The sequence below is a fragment of the Notamacropus eugenii genome, chromosome 5, assembly GCF_028372415.1.
Source record: "Notamacropus eugenii isolate mMacEug1 chromosome 5, mMacEug1.pri_v2, whole genome shotgun sequence".
NCBI classification, from domain to species: Eukaryota; Metazoa; Chordata; class Mammalia; order Diprotodontia; family Macropodidae; genus Notamacropus; species Notamacropus eugenii.
In genome coordinates this window covers 131,193,788-131,209,737 of record NC_092876.1, presented here as the reverse complement: position 1 = coordinate 131,209,737, position 15,950 = coordinate 131,193,788, and the positions used below count along the sequence as shown (strand labels likewise).

The 15,950-nt window shown below is 38.4% G+C and overlaps 1 protein-coding gene and 1 pseudogene across 6 annotated transcripts in view; both read right to left on the bottom strand.

The window, feature by feature from the left end:
- C2CD3 (C2 domain containing 3 centriole elongation regulator) overlaps positions 1–15,950 on the bottom strand; it is a 168,964-nt gene that overhangs the window by 60,708 nt on the left and 92,306 nt on the right. For all 6 annotated transcript variants that reach the window (XM_072610867.1, XM_072610868.1, XM_072610873.1 and 3 more), the window contains 3 exons: positions 12,227–12,350; positions 3,335–3,603; positions 115–204 (listed from right to left, as the gene is read on the bottom strand). In XM_072610867.1, the coding sequence (XP_072466968.1) occupies positions 115–204; positions 3,335–3,603; positions 12,227–12,350 (483 nt within the window). The remainder of the gene's footprint in view (positions 1–114; positions 205–3,334; positions 3,604–12,226; positions 12,351–15,950) is intronic.
- LOC140505174 (ewing's tumor-associated antigen 1 homolog) lies at positions 5,792–12,220 on the bottom strand (annotated as a pseudogene).

Here is a 15,950-nt window from a genome sequence, read left to right as displayed (position 1 = left end):
AACTGAAGCCTAGAAAAGGAAAGTTAATTGTCCATGGTCACAAAGTGAGTCAGCTATTTAAAGTACTCACTAGCTCAGTGATCCAAAGACTTGATGAACAATCAAGTTACTTACCTGACCTTTTGATGAGCAAATCTTTCATTGGAATCCTAACTACTCCAAGGAGATACTCTCTTAAAGGCTGAATGTGATCTAATCGACTACCTGTAAAATCAAGGTTAGCAAAATCAGAAACAACTCACTCAAGACTGTTGAACCAAAGCTTTGACTTAAATAAATCAGATTCCAGGTTGAGAATGGAGAACAAAGAAACAAAAAAAGTGAAAACAGTATGCTTCAATCTGCATTCAGACTCCACAGTTCTTTCTCTGGATGAGGATAGCATTTTTCATCATGAGTCTTTTGAAATTATCATAGACTATTGCTGAGAAGAGCTAAGTCTATCAAAATTGGTGTGTGGCTGTTACTGTGTACAATGTTCTCCTGGTTCTGCTCACTTCACTCAGCATCAGTTCATGTAAGTCTTTCTAGGTTTCTCTGAAATCTGTCTGCTTGTCATTTTTTGTGGGACAATAGTATTCCATTACATTCATATACCACAACATGCTCAGCCATTCCCTAATTGATGGGTATCCCCCCAATTTCCAATTCTTGACCATGACAAAAAGAACTGCTATAAGTATTTTTGTATATGTGGATCCTCTTCCCTTTTTTTATGATCTCTTTGTGATACAGACCTCGCAGTGGTACTGCTGGATCAAAGGGCACGCACAGTTTTGTTGCTCTTTGGGCATAGTTCCAAATTGCTCTCAAGAATGATTGGATTAGTTCACAACTCCACCAACAATGCAGTAGTGCTCCAATTTTCCTACATCTATCATTTTCCTTTTCTGTCATATTAGCCAATCTGATATGTGTGAGGTGGTAGTTCAGAGGTGTTTTAATTTGCACTTCTCTAATAAATAGTGATTTGGAGCATTTTTTTCATATGACTATAGATAGCTTTGATTTCTTCATCTGAAAACTGCCTTTTTTATCTTTTGACCATTTATCAACTGGGGAGTGACTTGTATTCTTACAATTATGACTCAGTTCTTGATATATTTGAGAAATGAGGCCTTTATCAGAAAACACTGGCTGTAAAAATTGTTTCCCACCTTGCTGCTTTCCTTTTAATCTTGGTTACACTGGATTTGTTTGTGCAAAACCTTTTTAATTTAATGTAATCAAAATTATTATTTGGCTTATTTTTAAAAACAACTTCTAGTTTTAAACCCAAAGATCCAAGTTTTTGGGACAAGAACTCACTATCTGACAAATATTGCTGGGAAAACTGGAAAGCAATTTGGCAGAAACAGATATAGTCCAACACCTCACACCATATCACCAGCTGAGTCAAAATGGGTTCATGTTTAGAGCAATATCATAAGCAAATTAGGGGAGCATGAAGAAATTTAATTGTCAGAAGAATATATGACCAAAGAAATGACAGAGATGATCATGGAAGGTAAAATGGAAAATTCTGATTACATGAAATTAAAAAGTTTTTGCACAAATCAATCAATGCAGCCAAGATTAGAAGGAAAGCATAAAATTGGGAAATTTTTTCTACAGCAAGTTTCTTTGATAAAGACCTCATTTCTCAAATATATATGGAACTGAGTCAAAGTTGTAAGAATAAAAGCCATTCTTCAATTGGTAAATGGTTAAGGATATGAAAAAGCAGTTTTCAAAAGAAGAAATCAAAGCTATCTAGTCATATAAAAAAATGCTCTAAATCATTACTGATTAGAGAAATGCAAATTAAAACAACTCTGAGTTACCACCTCATACCTATGAGATTGGCTAACACGGAAGAAAAAGAAAATGACAAAACGCTGGAGGGGATGTAGAAAAATTGGGACACTAAAGCACTGGTTTGTGGAACTGCGAACTGATTCAACCATTCTGAAAAGCAATTTTGAACTATGCTGAAAAGGCTTTTAAACTGCATACCCTTTGACAACTAGTGGGTGTGTATCCCAAAGAGATCAAAGAAAAAAGAAAAGGCCCTATATGTACAAAAATATTTAAAACAGCTCCTCTTGGTGCAAAAAACTGGAAATTGAGGGGATGCTTTTCAGTTGGGTGACAAGTTGTGGTATATGAATGTAATGGAATACTATTGTGTTATATAAAATGATAAGCAGATGGATTTCAGAAAAACCTGGAAGGACTAATATGAACTGATGCTGGGTGATGTAAGCAGAACCAGGAGAAAATTGCACATAGTAACAACATTGTTTGATGATCAACTCTGACAGCAATACACTGATCTAAGACAATTCCAAAAGACTCAGGATGGAAAATGCTATCCACATCCATAAAAAGAACTACAGAGTCTGAATGCACATCGAAGCATATAATTTTTTTTTTGCTTCTTCTATCTTGTGGAATTTTCCTTTGGTTCTGACTCTTTTTTACAACATGATTAATGTGGAAATATGTTTATAGTCTATATCAGATAGCTTGCCATCTTGGGGGGGGGCAAGGGAGGAGGGGAAATTTAGAACTCAAAATCTCATAAAACTAAAAATAATTTTAAAAAAGAGAACGTTAAAAATAAATTTATTTTTAAAAACTACTACTAATTTTTTGTTTTTAATTTTATCCCTCTGATTTTCATCATTTCTATTTTTGTGCTTAGTAAGGTTTTTTATGTTACTTTTCTCATTGTTTTCAAGCACAATTCATTGATCAATTTTCTCTTTTATTGATGAAAGTGTTTAGAGAAATACATTTCCCCCTAAGAACTGCTATGGGCTTTACCCCAAAAAAGTTTTGGTATGTTGCCATTTTCAGTGATGAAATTATCTACTATTTTGATGATCTGTTCATTGACCCACATTCTTTAGGATCAAGTTATTTATTCTCCATTTCATTTTGTGTCCTTTGTTCAAGCACCCTTTATTAGTTATAATTTGCCTTATATTGTGATAAGTAAATAGTATATTTAATATTTCTGCTTTTCTGCATTTGTTTATAAGGTTTTTATGTACTAGTGCAGGGCAAATTTTTGTAAAGGTGCCACACAGATGAGAAATATTGATATTCCTTTGTATTTCTAACAACTATAATTTCCAGAGATCTAAATATACAATATCTAACTTTTTTTCAGAAATTACCTGCAGGTCCTTATGGTTTTTATTTCTTGTTAGTAGGTACTTAATAAATACTTGCTGAGTGACTTGATTGATTGATGTGGCTTTGGATTCCAGAGTTCAAGTCCTTTGAATTCACATATTAGATATGTGAACTTACATGGACATAAAGTACTAACATTTTTAGAACTCACCTGGCTTTGTGTCTTGGTGATACAAAGAGAAAGTGACCTCAGCAAACTCTAACAGCTCTGCCAGAAAACAGGCTTCACCACTGCTACGTTGTGTCACCAGATTGCAAGGAAACTCCATGTGGTGGGAGAATTCAGGACAGAAGGTACGGGCCACAGGGTGTGTCTGGCGTTGCTCTCCCTTGGGCAGGAAGGAGAGATGTGTGGTGACTGAAGTATTAACACCCACTGTTGCATTGTATTGCAAAGAAGGTTCCTGCTCAGCTATGACTCTGAGGGGAGAGAAGAGAGCAGGAGTAAAGTAATGTTACACTTCCGATTATCCAGGAAGTTCATCCTAAGAGAAGACTTAATGGGTTCATGACTATGGTCTTTAATGAAGAGCTAGTGACAGTGATGAATGATAAGGAGTTGTAATAGTATTGGCTAAATAACAAAGTTTTAGGTAGTCAGAAAACTATTTTAAGGGAATCCTAAGGCAAGAGCTCTGAAAAATGACAAAGCCTTTGGATGCCAGTGTGCCCCAAAGTCCTGCAACTACAGACAAGCTCACCCGTCAGACCTGAGGATGTTGAACATAAGGGAACATGTCTTAAAATTAGGAATGTACAGAAATGCAATGGATTGCCTTATAAACAAGTGAGATTTTTGGCCCTTAGAGGCATTTAAGTATAAGATATTGTAAAATGAGCTTACAATGAATTTGGAGACTGGATTAAGATATCTAACCCAACTGAGATTCTATGATCTAGAGAGGTGATAAAAAGAGATCTTGATATGTACCTCCTGTCTTTATTGCTGGTATTATCAAAAGCCCATCCTTCACAGTTGAACCCATTTGCTAGAACTGGCATCAGAAGGATTTAAGGTAAATGAATTTGAGATTCCTTTTCTTCCTTGGTGACCTTATCAGCTGCCATGGGTTCAATTATCATCAGTGGATCTGATGACTCACAGAGCTCTTTATCTTGGCCTTCTAGTCTCACTCCTAATCTCAAAATCACCATCACAAATAGTCTACTGAACATTTCAAACTGGAATGTCAAAGGTTTCTCAAACTCAAGAATCCCAAAAGAGAACTGATTATCTTTTGTTACCAAACCTACTCCTTTTCTGACTATCCTTAGTATTGTTGAAGGAACCAACATTCTTGTAGTCATTATAACTTCAATGTCATCTTCAATGCCTCACTCTCACTTACTCTGCATACACGATTACTTGCTAAATTTTGCTGTTTTCTTTTAGACACTTCACCCCTTCTCTCTATTCACACAGTCACTACCCTAGTTCAGGTCCTCATCACTTCTCATTTGGATTATTACAATATTCTCCTAATTGATCTCCTAGTTGCTAATCTCTTTTCTCTCTAATTCGTTTCCCACACAACTGACAAAGTGATATTCCTCAAGCACAGGCTCAGACATTTCATTCCCCTGCTCAGAATGCTCCATTGGCTCCTTAATGCCTCTAGGATAAAATATAAACTCTTTTGGGTAAGCTAGTCCCAAAGTTAGGTGAAAAACCTGGATCTGGAACTATGTTTAATTTTTCTTCTTTCTTCATCTCCTAACACAGAGCCTGGCACATAATAAGTAAGTACTTAGTAAATTTGTTGATTATAAGCTCATATATTTAATGCTAGATGGGACTCTAGGTTATTGAGTCCAGCTCCCCTTCATTTTAGCAATGAGGAAACAGAGGCCCAGAGAGTTTAATTCCCTTGTCCATGTTTACAGAGATAGTATCTGAAATCTGAGCCCAGGTTTTCTTAATTTCAAGCCCTTTTGACCAAGATGTCACCCTGGTAGGGCCTCTCTCTTTGCTGCATGCCCAAAATATTGTGATAGCCTTCTGGCTGAGTTCCTTGCTTCAAGTCTCTCCTTACTCCATCCTATCTTCCACTCAGCTGCCAAAATGATCTTTCCAAGGTTGTAGGTCTGATCATGTCACTCCTCTACAACAAATGCCAATGGTTCCCTATTGCCTTTAGGGTCAAATATAAAATTCTGTAGCTCCTAAAGTTCTTCATGACTTGGCCTTTTCCTAACCTTCTATTCTTCTTACATTTTACACCTATTCATGTAATCTGTGATCTAGCAACACTGACCTTCTTGTTATTCTTGTACACAACACTCCACTCCTAACTGACCTTTCACTGGCTATCCTCAATGCCTGGGATGTTCTTCCTCCCTGTTTTTGCCTCGGGGCTTCCTTCAGGAGTAAGATCAAATTAGGTTTTTCTAGTTCTTCCCAATGCTACAGCCCTTCCTCTTGTGATGAATGAAAAGCCCAAGAAACAGAGGTTCTGGGTAATTAATAGTCAATTTATTAATTGGGATAGCAAATAAAAAATTGATGATTAGTGATGTCTCTCTACATATCTCAGACTGGATGACCACTTGATCTTGCAGAAGGGTTGAACTAGATACTCAATAAATGGTCTTCTCATTCTGAAAATAATTATAGTAAATCTACATTTGTAAAATTCCTCGAGGCAGTAATTGCATGTGCATACACACAAACTCCTTTTGAGATTAGAATCGAACAGTTATCTGTATTTCAAAGCATAGGAAATGAGATGGCAACTCCCCCCCTCCCCATCTCTGTCCCCAATTTGAATGGTGAGAAATGTTGCTGACTACATGAAGAAATCCAGAATCAGAGTAATTTTTATGCCACTGAACTCTCTGGGTTTGTCCCCCGAATGGGCTGCACTGGAATCTGCCAAGATGTGGCTCTTAAGGAAATTTACTCTTAAAGAAAGATTGAATTTGAAGAGAAAAAAACCTCTAAAATGAAGGTTCATTTCAATTGCTCTGAGATAACTTAAGAGTGGAGTTGATCAGAAGAATAATCAGATTCTCCTCACTCTAGAGATCCCATATCATCTATGTACGGCCAATCTTATGCATAAGTGGTAAGGTCAGGCAGGGGTGCTAAGATTTGAGGCACATGGGAGAGCTAACCACTCCCTCAAGTGTCTCTACTAAAGGTGCTTTTATGCCTGAAATGCTGCGGTTTGGCCTTTTGTTTATTCTGCACATTGCAGGCTGAACACTTTCTTGACCCCTGTTTCTCTGCCTATCAAAGTCCAACTCAGATGTTAGCTCCTCTAGGGTAATTTTTTAGTTTTTCCAGTCTAAAACAAAGTTTTCTCTCTAAATTCTCCTGTCACTCTGAACTTCTTGATTCTTACAATTATTTAAGATGGCAAGGACCCTGTAAGGGACGAAAATGACTTATAAAAGAGATGCTTATTTAACAATTTTTTGTAGGTCCTGTCAGGGCTCGAAGCTCCTATGTTGTATTTCTAGGTAATCTACAGCCAGGTAAGAAATATGGGTAATGTGACTTCATTTTTCTGATTAGAAATGTAGAATTTGGAAGTAGCCAGTACCCAGAAATTAGTATAGGGATGTGGGAAAATGGATCACTTTACATCAGTATAGCTGATATATGCTATGTCAGATGAAGCAAATAATATTTCCCTTTTGAAGCTTGAAAATTACTGTTGTTCAGTCATTTAGTCATGTCTGACTAAGTCAGCCCATCTGGGTTTTTTTTGGCAAAGATACTGGAGTGGTTAGCCATTTCCTTCTGCAGCTGATTTTTACAGATGAGGAATTGAGGCAAACAGGGTTTAATTATTTGGTCAGGGTCACACAGCTAGGAAGTGTCTGAAGCCAGATCTGAATTCAGGAAGGTGAGTCTTCCTGACTTCAAGTCTGGTACTCTATCCCTGCTTTAAACATTCTCAAAAACAGAGCTTTTTGCCTTTCTCTGACTCTTCTGAGGAATACTTTCTATTTTTTCCTTCTTCCTCTTTTGTAAGTAGTTTACAGGACTCAGAAAACTGTCCTTTCAAAATTTGCTGTGATGTAGCTTCCCCAAGCAAAGTACTGACAAAAATATTCTGAAATTTTGGTGTTAGGTATGCCTCCTAATGATATGCTACCATGACTAAAATAAAAGTCCGAGGACTTTTAATTTTTGTGAAAGAGTAGTCAGAGGAACTGCTGTTTTGTTAACATGGAAATGACTTTGGATTGTTACTACGCTATGAGATTCTGATTGCATAAATTTCTTTAATGATGAGGATCTTCTGTACTTGTAAGGCCTGAACTTATTCCCAAACTTAAATTTTCTCCAAGAATTGAGGACTTGTTTACCCCTGCAGGAACATTAGTATTTTTCCAAGAAACATGTTGATTACTGTTCTGGAAATTAGGCTAGTTGTACTCAATTCTGATTTTCAATATCTGTAGTATATGCAGTTTCCATAATTTGTACTCTTCTTTACATGTTAACTTTTCTGTTTGTGTAATGTCTTAATGAGGTTCCATATGTGGAATTATTATTTATGTTCAAATGTTTATGTTGTATTAACTGGTATCCTTTTTCAGATACGACTGAATTAGTTTTCATCCCCAAATAGGAATTATACTGACCTTTTGCTTATTTCCCAACCCATGGATTTTTTTTTCAAGCCCTGTTGCTAGATCAGCTTTTCTACGTGGATGCAGATCTTGTTATTACCATCTGCATGCTAAGACTTCCCTAATTCTTGACATATTTCAATAACTTCTATAGTAAGCTTATAATTCCAGTTATCAAATACAAAATGTTGCTTCAGTGCAACATTTTGATTTGTTACAAAAACTGTTTCATTAGATAATCTTCTAAAGTTATCAGGATTTATTTTAGCAGGAATATTAAATGACTGATGACAGCTATGTAGATTTTCTCCATCTTCTCTAGTCTGTAGCTAATGACTGGAATGCCTTATAAACAAAGTAGACTTCTTTGCAGAATTTTTCCTATTTGGTCCAAATCAGGGTAAATAATCTTTGCCTTTTGAACATTAGATACAAATGGGAAGCTCAGAATAACCAGTAATTTTATTGGGGAAACTTGGTTTACTGAAATTTTTTCAAATTTCACATCACTCCCACTGGGTACTATTTGCATAAGCTCATTATTTAACTTTGGAGGAAATGAGTTTTTGTAGGATTAGGTAAATCTTTGCTATCTGTCTCAGAAGGCAATCTTGTAAATTTTTTTAAAGACTTTTTACCAAAGGCCAAACCTCCCCTAGTTTGATCATTTTTACTGGCTGTAAGCATGCAAGTATCTTTCTAAATAGTTGTCTGAGAAATTTCAGAAATAATTGAAGTTAAGAGTCTTGAGGAACTTCTATAACAAAAGAGCCATCAGTTAGCTTGTATTCCCATCACCACCATCACCATCATCAAAATCAATGCTAGTATATCTCTCTCTAGGCTTACTGAAGCCTACTGACTTTGCAATAGAGGAAATTATACTTGACTTGGCCATGATAAAGAAGTCTGCTGCAAAAGTAGCCAATATTGGGGTCAAATTTTGCTGATGTGAAATTTTACTCATGTTTTCTCAGTGTGACCACAGTTTCAGTAAAATTATTGATCTCTTTCAAAGTGTTATTTTTGCCATGGATATTATGCCAGGTAGTAGAAGAAGCATTTGACAGACCTTGGCTTAAGTGTCCATTACATTTCTGAGCTGAACCATCAAAAAGAACAGTGTGGGCTGCTTTAGCATTTGGGTCAAAATTACTCTTATTTTTATAATGTTCTTCCTTAGAGATATATTGGAGTTCCCTTTTATTGTCATAGCAATATTTGCTTCCAGAACTTCATCAGACCCTGACTGCCGATCCTGTATCTATGCATCTTTGTGATTACTTAAAGTTTCTTATGAAACTGAATAAAATCACGAGTCTCAATATCTTGTTCCTGCTCTACATCTAGCCCCACCATGTTTTTATCAAGTTGTTTAGCCAATTTTATAAGTTCTTCACTACTTTGTGCACCTGGCTTTTGTTCTAGATTTTATTTTTTGTATTACTAGGAATAAAAGGAATAGCACCTTTATCAATACACATTGGTTTTTCCACTCTGAAGCAATATGACTAACAATATCTAACATTTCAACACTACATCTCCTGTCATGCTGTTTATTTCTTCTTTCATGTAACTATAGGTTGTTGCAGAATCTGGATCCCAAAGTATTTCTCGTTGTCCATCAGTATCATTACAAGGCGAACTTCAGATAGGTGACTGAAAACTGATTTGCAACAATCTCTTTGGAGTTTTATACAAGCACATTTCCTCAGTTCTCTTACTGACAGAAGTTCAGCTGCCCAGAGCCTGGGCCATTTCTTGAAGTGCTGCAGCCAGGGAAGCTAAGTGACTTTTCCTCTTCTCAGTCAGCTGGGTGTAGGTGAGGTTAGTATCCCCAAGGGGCCAGTATATTTCCTGAGCTTCATCATCATCACTTGATCAGGCCTCTCCCTCCTGTCACACACTTTCTCTTCTCCCTTTACATTTTTCCCAAGAGGTGGGGAGAGGACATCAGGACTACTACAAAGCGGGGACCTTTCTGAGTGAGTGCTGTTGACATCTTGGACAGATACAGAATCCATCAAGACTGTTTCATTTAATCCTCACAATAATCCCGGTAGGTGCTAGTATGACCACTATTTCACAGATGAAGAAACTGAGGCAAGTAGAGACTTAAGTGAATTTTCTAGGATTACATAACCAGTAAGTGTTTGAGGATAGATTTGAACTCAGGTTTTCCTGACTCCAGGACTAGCATTCTATCCATTGTGCCACAAAGTTGCCCCAGTCCTACTATATCCAGTGGTCAGCTCAATCTTGCCCCTCAGCAATGGCATATGTGATTCTTTCAGGCACTGGTCCACATGAAAGGAGGGTTTGCCATTTATATTCTTAGGAGACTGTTTCCCTAGTGGGGATAAGGCTGCTTTGTATGTGCACACACAACACACACAGGGATCTATTTATTGTTAAACTCCGTGACTTTCTCAGATCTCACTCTCCCTGATTCTTCTGCAGCTTTTGATACACTTGGCCAATACCTCCTTCAGGATATTTTTTCCTTTCTGGGTTTTTGTGATATTGCTCTCTCATAATTTTTCTCCTACCTGTCTGGCTAATTCTCCTCCAAATCCTTTGTAGACTCTTCATCCATGTCCTGTACTGGATGACTCTGCCCTGGGCCTTCTTCTTTATGTCTATTCTTTCAGTGATATCATCTTTGCCCCTACTCCAGAATTCAGCTACCATTTCTTTGTAGATCACTTTCAGATTTGCATATCCAGCTATCATCTCTCTCCTGCTTGCCTGCTAGACATCTTCAAATGGTTATTTCAAGGGCATCTCAAATTCACATTTCCCAAAACAGGATTCATCTTTTCTCCCTGAAATTATTCCTTATTCTAGTGCCCCTACATTTATCGAAGACATCATTATTATTTCAGTCACTTGCATCATACTTGACTCTTCTCTTTATTTACCCTCAGCACCTAATCCCAATCAGTTACCATAACTTGTAGGTTCTACCTCCATAACTTCTTTCATTTCAACCATCTTCTTTTCATTGATGTGGCTATCACCTTAGTTCAGGTCCTCTCATCTTTACATTGGACGACTTCAACTGCCTCCTAATTGGTTTCCCTGCATCCAGTCTTTCTTCTCTCCAATCCATCCTCCAAAGAGCCATCAAATTGAAATACCTAAAGCAGAGATCTGACTGTGTGTCTCTCCTTTGATTCAGTGGCTTTCTATTTCCCCCTAGAATAAAAAATAAACTCCTCCTTTTGGATGTTTCACAGTTTGGTTCTAACCTAATTATCCAAGCTAACTGCAAATCGCTTTGCACATCATACATTCTATGCTCTTGCCAAACTGACCTAACTGCTCTTCTCCACATACAATATTCCATCTTTGGCAATGGGCTGTCTCCCAGGCCTATGATACATACTCTCCCCACTCACTTCTACCTTGTGGAACAACCAGTGCCTTTCAAAGCTCAGCTCAAGTGCCACCTCTTACAGAAAAGGCATTTTTTGAATCCCTCAGCTATTAGCAATCTTTTCAAAAAAGGTACTTGTATTTATTTTCTTGACATCTCGCATTTACTGATCTGTGTACAGGTATCTCTCATGTAAAATGTACACTCCTTGAGAGTTCCTTTTTGTCTTTGTCTCCCATCCTAGCAAAAGGCCTGCCATGTAGTGGGCATGTAATAAATGCTAGCTGAATGAAGAAGCAGTTGGATAACTAGAGCAGGCTAGCCAGGTTACTAGAAGGGTCAGTTACTGATGAGAATTGAGCCAAGACAAATTTGGATTGTCCTATGTCAAATACTGTAATAGTAATTTAAATGGAAAGATCTTTCTCATTAATTAATAGGCCCATATCATCTGCTTGGTTAGCTTGAAAGCCTGGGTCACATGGTGGGAGGAGCTTGCTGAAGAGGTGGAACATGAAGGGTAGAGCAGAAGTGAGAGGAAGTGAATGACTGGGGTCAGGTCAGAGGTGACAGAACACAGGCCCAACTGACACATTGTGACAGTTGATGGTGAGAAGGCCTTGGCTGAAGGAAGAGAGGTTTGAGAATGGCCTTTGCCCTCTGTTTTGTTCACGCTTATTAACTTTGTCACCAAGACAGATTTTGCTTTCTGGTTCTGGGATTTGGTTTTCTGGTGTTTACATAAATGTTTTTCTTCTGCCTTCTATGTGGAGAGTCTTTTATATTCTGGAACTGAGAATTACACTGGCATATTCATAGTTACCACCAGTGCTGTGAATATTGCCATGGTGATATAAATAACAAGGGCAATCTCCTAGAATAGCAAACCCTTCGGGGATGAATAGGAGTATTGAGTAAACCTCTGTGGATGTCAGGTCTCTTAAGAGGAACAAGCACTGAGCATTTTACAAGAGGGACAAAGCAAGGAGTATGCTTGCTAATTGACTGATTTTTAACTTCAGAACCAAAGAAAGCTGATTTGAACCAGCACCCATTCCAATTCTTAGAAAAGAGCCTTACCGTGCTGCTGCTTGTAAACCACTGGCTCTGTGAATGTGCACAGAGATGGACACAGCTCGAGCAGCAATGACTCCCTCCAATGTCCTGGTTGTGTGCCTGTACCTTAGGCTTACATCTAACAGACCTGAAAAACAGGTGACAGGGGCTCTGCTCACCAAATGTTCAAGCTACAAGGGATCTTAGAAAACAAGATGGAAGGTTGGCACTAGAAGGAACCCACTAAAACAACTAAATTTTAGCATCTTTCTTTAGTAGAAATTTGTACTAAAATGAAAAATAGAATGTCAAAGCAAGAAAGGATCTTAAGAGGGCATATAATCCAAACACTTTATTTTATAGACTATGAAATTAAGGACATTGCAAGAGAGCCTAACAAGAATTACTCAGATGTATGTTGAACTACAAGACCTCTGAGTTCCCTTCCTCTGAAGTTTTCTGATTCCAACAACAAAAATTGTTAGGGTTAGAGGGTCTTTATAATATGTAATGTTGTAGCTGAAAGAGAATATATGTATATATACGTATATACAAACACACACACACACATATATACATATATATATACACACACACACACATCATCCAGTACAGGATGAAAAGTGAGGTCAAGAGAGGGGTAGAGACTTGGCCAAAGTCAGAGTTAGTAAGTTAGTGGCAGAAATGAGAGCAGAGATCAGGTACCTCAAGGGCACCATTTCTTGGGGGGTTTCTAGAAATTGACCTACAAAATCCAGGACATTTCAATACCTGTGGAAATGATTTTCCTATGACAAACTTTGGATCACAATAGATCTCTGGAAGGGAAAAGGGAAAAAAAGGAGTTGACTGTAGTAGAAGCATTTCCCAAAGGGAGGGAGGAGGTCCATATCTACAGAGAAATTGCTGTAACAATACAACTCATAAAATCAACTACAGAAACAGCTAAAGATAGGACTGTGAATTCTTAGAACCTATGGAAGGCAAGTTCTCCTGGGTTGATAGAAGGAAGACTGGCTAGCTTATGTTCATCCTTTTTAATTCAAGTTTGGCTGGTTCTCAGTGAGGGGCTTCCTACAGACTGCTAATTGGGAGTTCACTTTGCTTACAATCATTACTCTGTTCTCTTTGGTCAGTTTCCTTATGATTTTTCATACATAACTCCACTTAGAATATCAGGAAAGGCTTTGGGAAGGAGATGGCCCCCGAACTGAATCTTTAAGGGAAGGACGTAAAAAGATGAAAATGAAGACAGTGCTCATTTCAGGCACATGGGACTAGTGTGAGTGAATTCACTGATGAGGTAGATGTCATGTCATTTTGGAAAATAAATAATGGTACACTTTGCAGGATCTCAGAATACAAGACTGGGAATAAGGTGAACTAAGGTTGGAAAGGTAGTTTGAAACCACATTGTAAATGCCTTAAATGCTAACCAAAAGAATATTTAATTTTAGAGGCAATGGCAGATTGTGAACAAAAGTAGATTCATCAGACTAATGCCTTAGAAAGATTATTTGGCAGCTGTATGAGGGACGGACTGGGGAAAGGAGGCAGATTAGCTAGGAGGCTGTTAACAATGGTCCAGGTGAGATAATAGAGGGGATGGGTGGCAAGATCCTGAACTACAGAAGTGGGTATACTACCCAATACTATATGAGTAGAGAAGAGGAAATGGATATAATGGAGTTATGGAAGTATAATCTATAGGACTTGGCAAGTGACTGGATGGCTTGGGGAGGGAGTGAACTGAAAGATAAGGAAGAGTCAAAGAAGACTCTGAGAGTTCAAACCTGGCTGATTAGAAAGACAGAAAAAGATAGTTTGAAGAGAAGGTTTGGTTTGGAGAAGATGATTAAATCACTTTTGAACAAGATGAGTTTGAGGTTCCAGCAAAACCATCCAAGTGGAGCTGTCGATCAGGCTGTTTAAGATCTGGGACTCGAGTTTGGGGGAAAGACAGGAGCTCGATTTATAGATATGGAATTGAACTGACGATTCAATACATAGAAACAGATGAGATAAATAGGGGGAAAAAAGATGAGTCCAAATAGGAGGGATACACCACATTTTAGGGGATAGGAAGAGGATGATGCACAAAAAAAGGTGAGAATAGTAAGAAAAAGCAGCAGACAGTGGTGTTATGGAAGCCAAAGAGGGTTAGAGTATTCAGGAAGAGCAGATAGTCAGTGTTGTTAAAAATGCTGCACAAACTGTTGGTGGAGCTGTAAACTGATCCAGCTATTCTGGAGAGCGATTTAGAACTGTGTCCAAAGGGCAACACAACTGTGCGTACCCTTCAATCCAGCAACACCACTGCTCAGTCTGAGACATCCAAAAAAAGGGAAAAGGACCCTATTTGTACAAAAATATTTATAGCAACCCTTTTTGTGGTAATTAAGAACTGGAAATCAAAGGGATGCCTGTCAATTGGGGAATAGCTAAATAAGCTGTGGTATGTGATCGTAACAGAATATTATTGCGCTATAAGAAATGACAAGCAGGATGATTTCAGAAAAATCTGGAAAAATTTACATGAGCTGATGCATAGTGAAGGGAATAGAACCAGGAGAATGCTGTACACAATAACAGCAATGCTGTTTGAGGAAGAATTCTGAATGATTTAGCTATTCTCAGCAATGCAATGATCCAAGACAATCCTAAAGGAATAATGATGAAGGGGGCGGAGCCACGATGGCAGAGTAGAAGGATGATCTGTAGCTCTCCCCCCAAAGCTCATACCTGTAAAAAAAATGATTCCAAGCAAATTCTAGAGCAGCAAAAGCCACAAAACGACAGAGTGAAAGAGATTTCCAGCCCAAGGCATCCTGCAAGACCAACAGGAAACGTCTATCACACACGTCTATCAGAGTGGAGTGAAGCTTGGCCTTGACTGCATGGCACGGCAGGGACAGGACCAGAGCAGGCTTCAGGGCTCCACCAGCAGCAGCTTAGGTTCCCAGATCCCTCAACCCACAAACGCCAGAGACAGCTTCAAAGATCAGTGAGAAAGCTCTTTCACCTGGGTGAAAAGGGAGCAGGGTCCTCCCAGAGCTCTGGCCCTAGGTGGTGGCGGCAGTGGCGGCAGCAACAGTGTCTATTTTTGGAGCCCTCAGCCTAAAGAACCTGAGGGAATTGAGTGGCTGATCTGAGTCTCAGCCCTGAGTGGTGGTCCTGGGGTGAGGAGGAGAGCTGGCATACTGGAGCTGGTTGTGGTTGTGGAGAAGGAATTCTACTCACAGACCCTGGGCAGAAAAGTTTGTTGTTGCTCCCAGACCAGAGTGCAGGCCAGGAGAGAAGTAAACTCCTCTCCCTTGATTATGCCACCTTGGAGGAACTGAGAACTTACAGGTCCTCAGAGTATATACCCTTCTCTTGACAAACGATTCAAAAGTCAAGCCAGCTGGCTGGGAAAATGCCCAAAATAGGGAAAAAATGGTCTCAGGTCATGGAAGAGCTCAAAAAGAATTTTGAAAATCAAGTAAGAGAGTTGGAGGAAAAGTTGGGAAGAGAAATGAGAGCAATGCAAGAAATTCATGAAAAGCAAGTCAACAGCTTGCTAAAGGAGACCCAAAATATGCTGAAGAAAATAATACCTTTAAAAATAGACTAACTCAAATGGCAAAAGAGGCCCAAAATGTCAATGAAGAGAAGAATGCTTTAAAAAGCAGAATTAGCTAAATGGAAAAGGAGATTCAAAAGCTCACTGAAAAAAATAGTTCTTTCAAAATTAGAACAGAGCAGATGG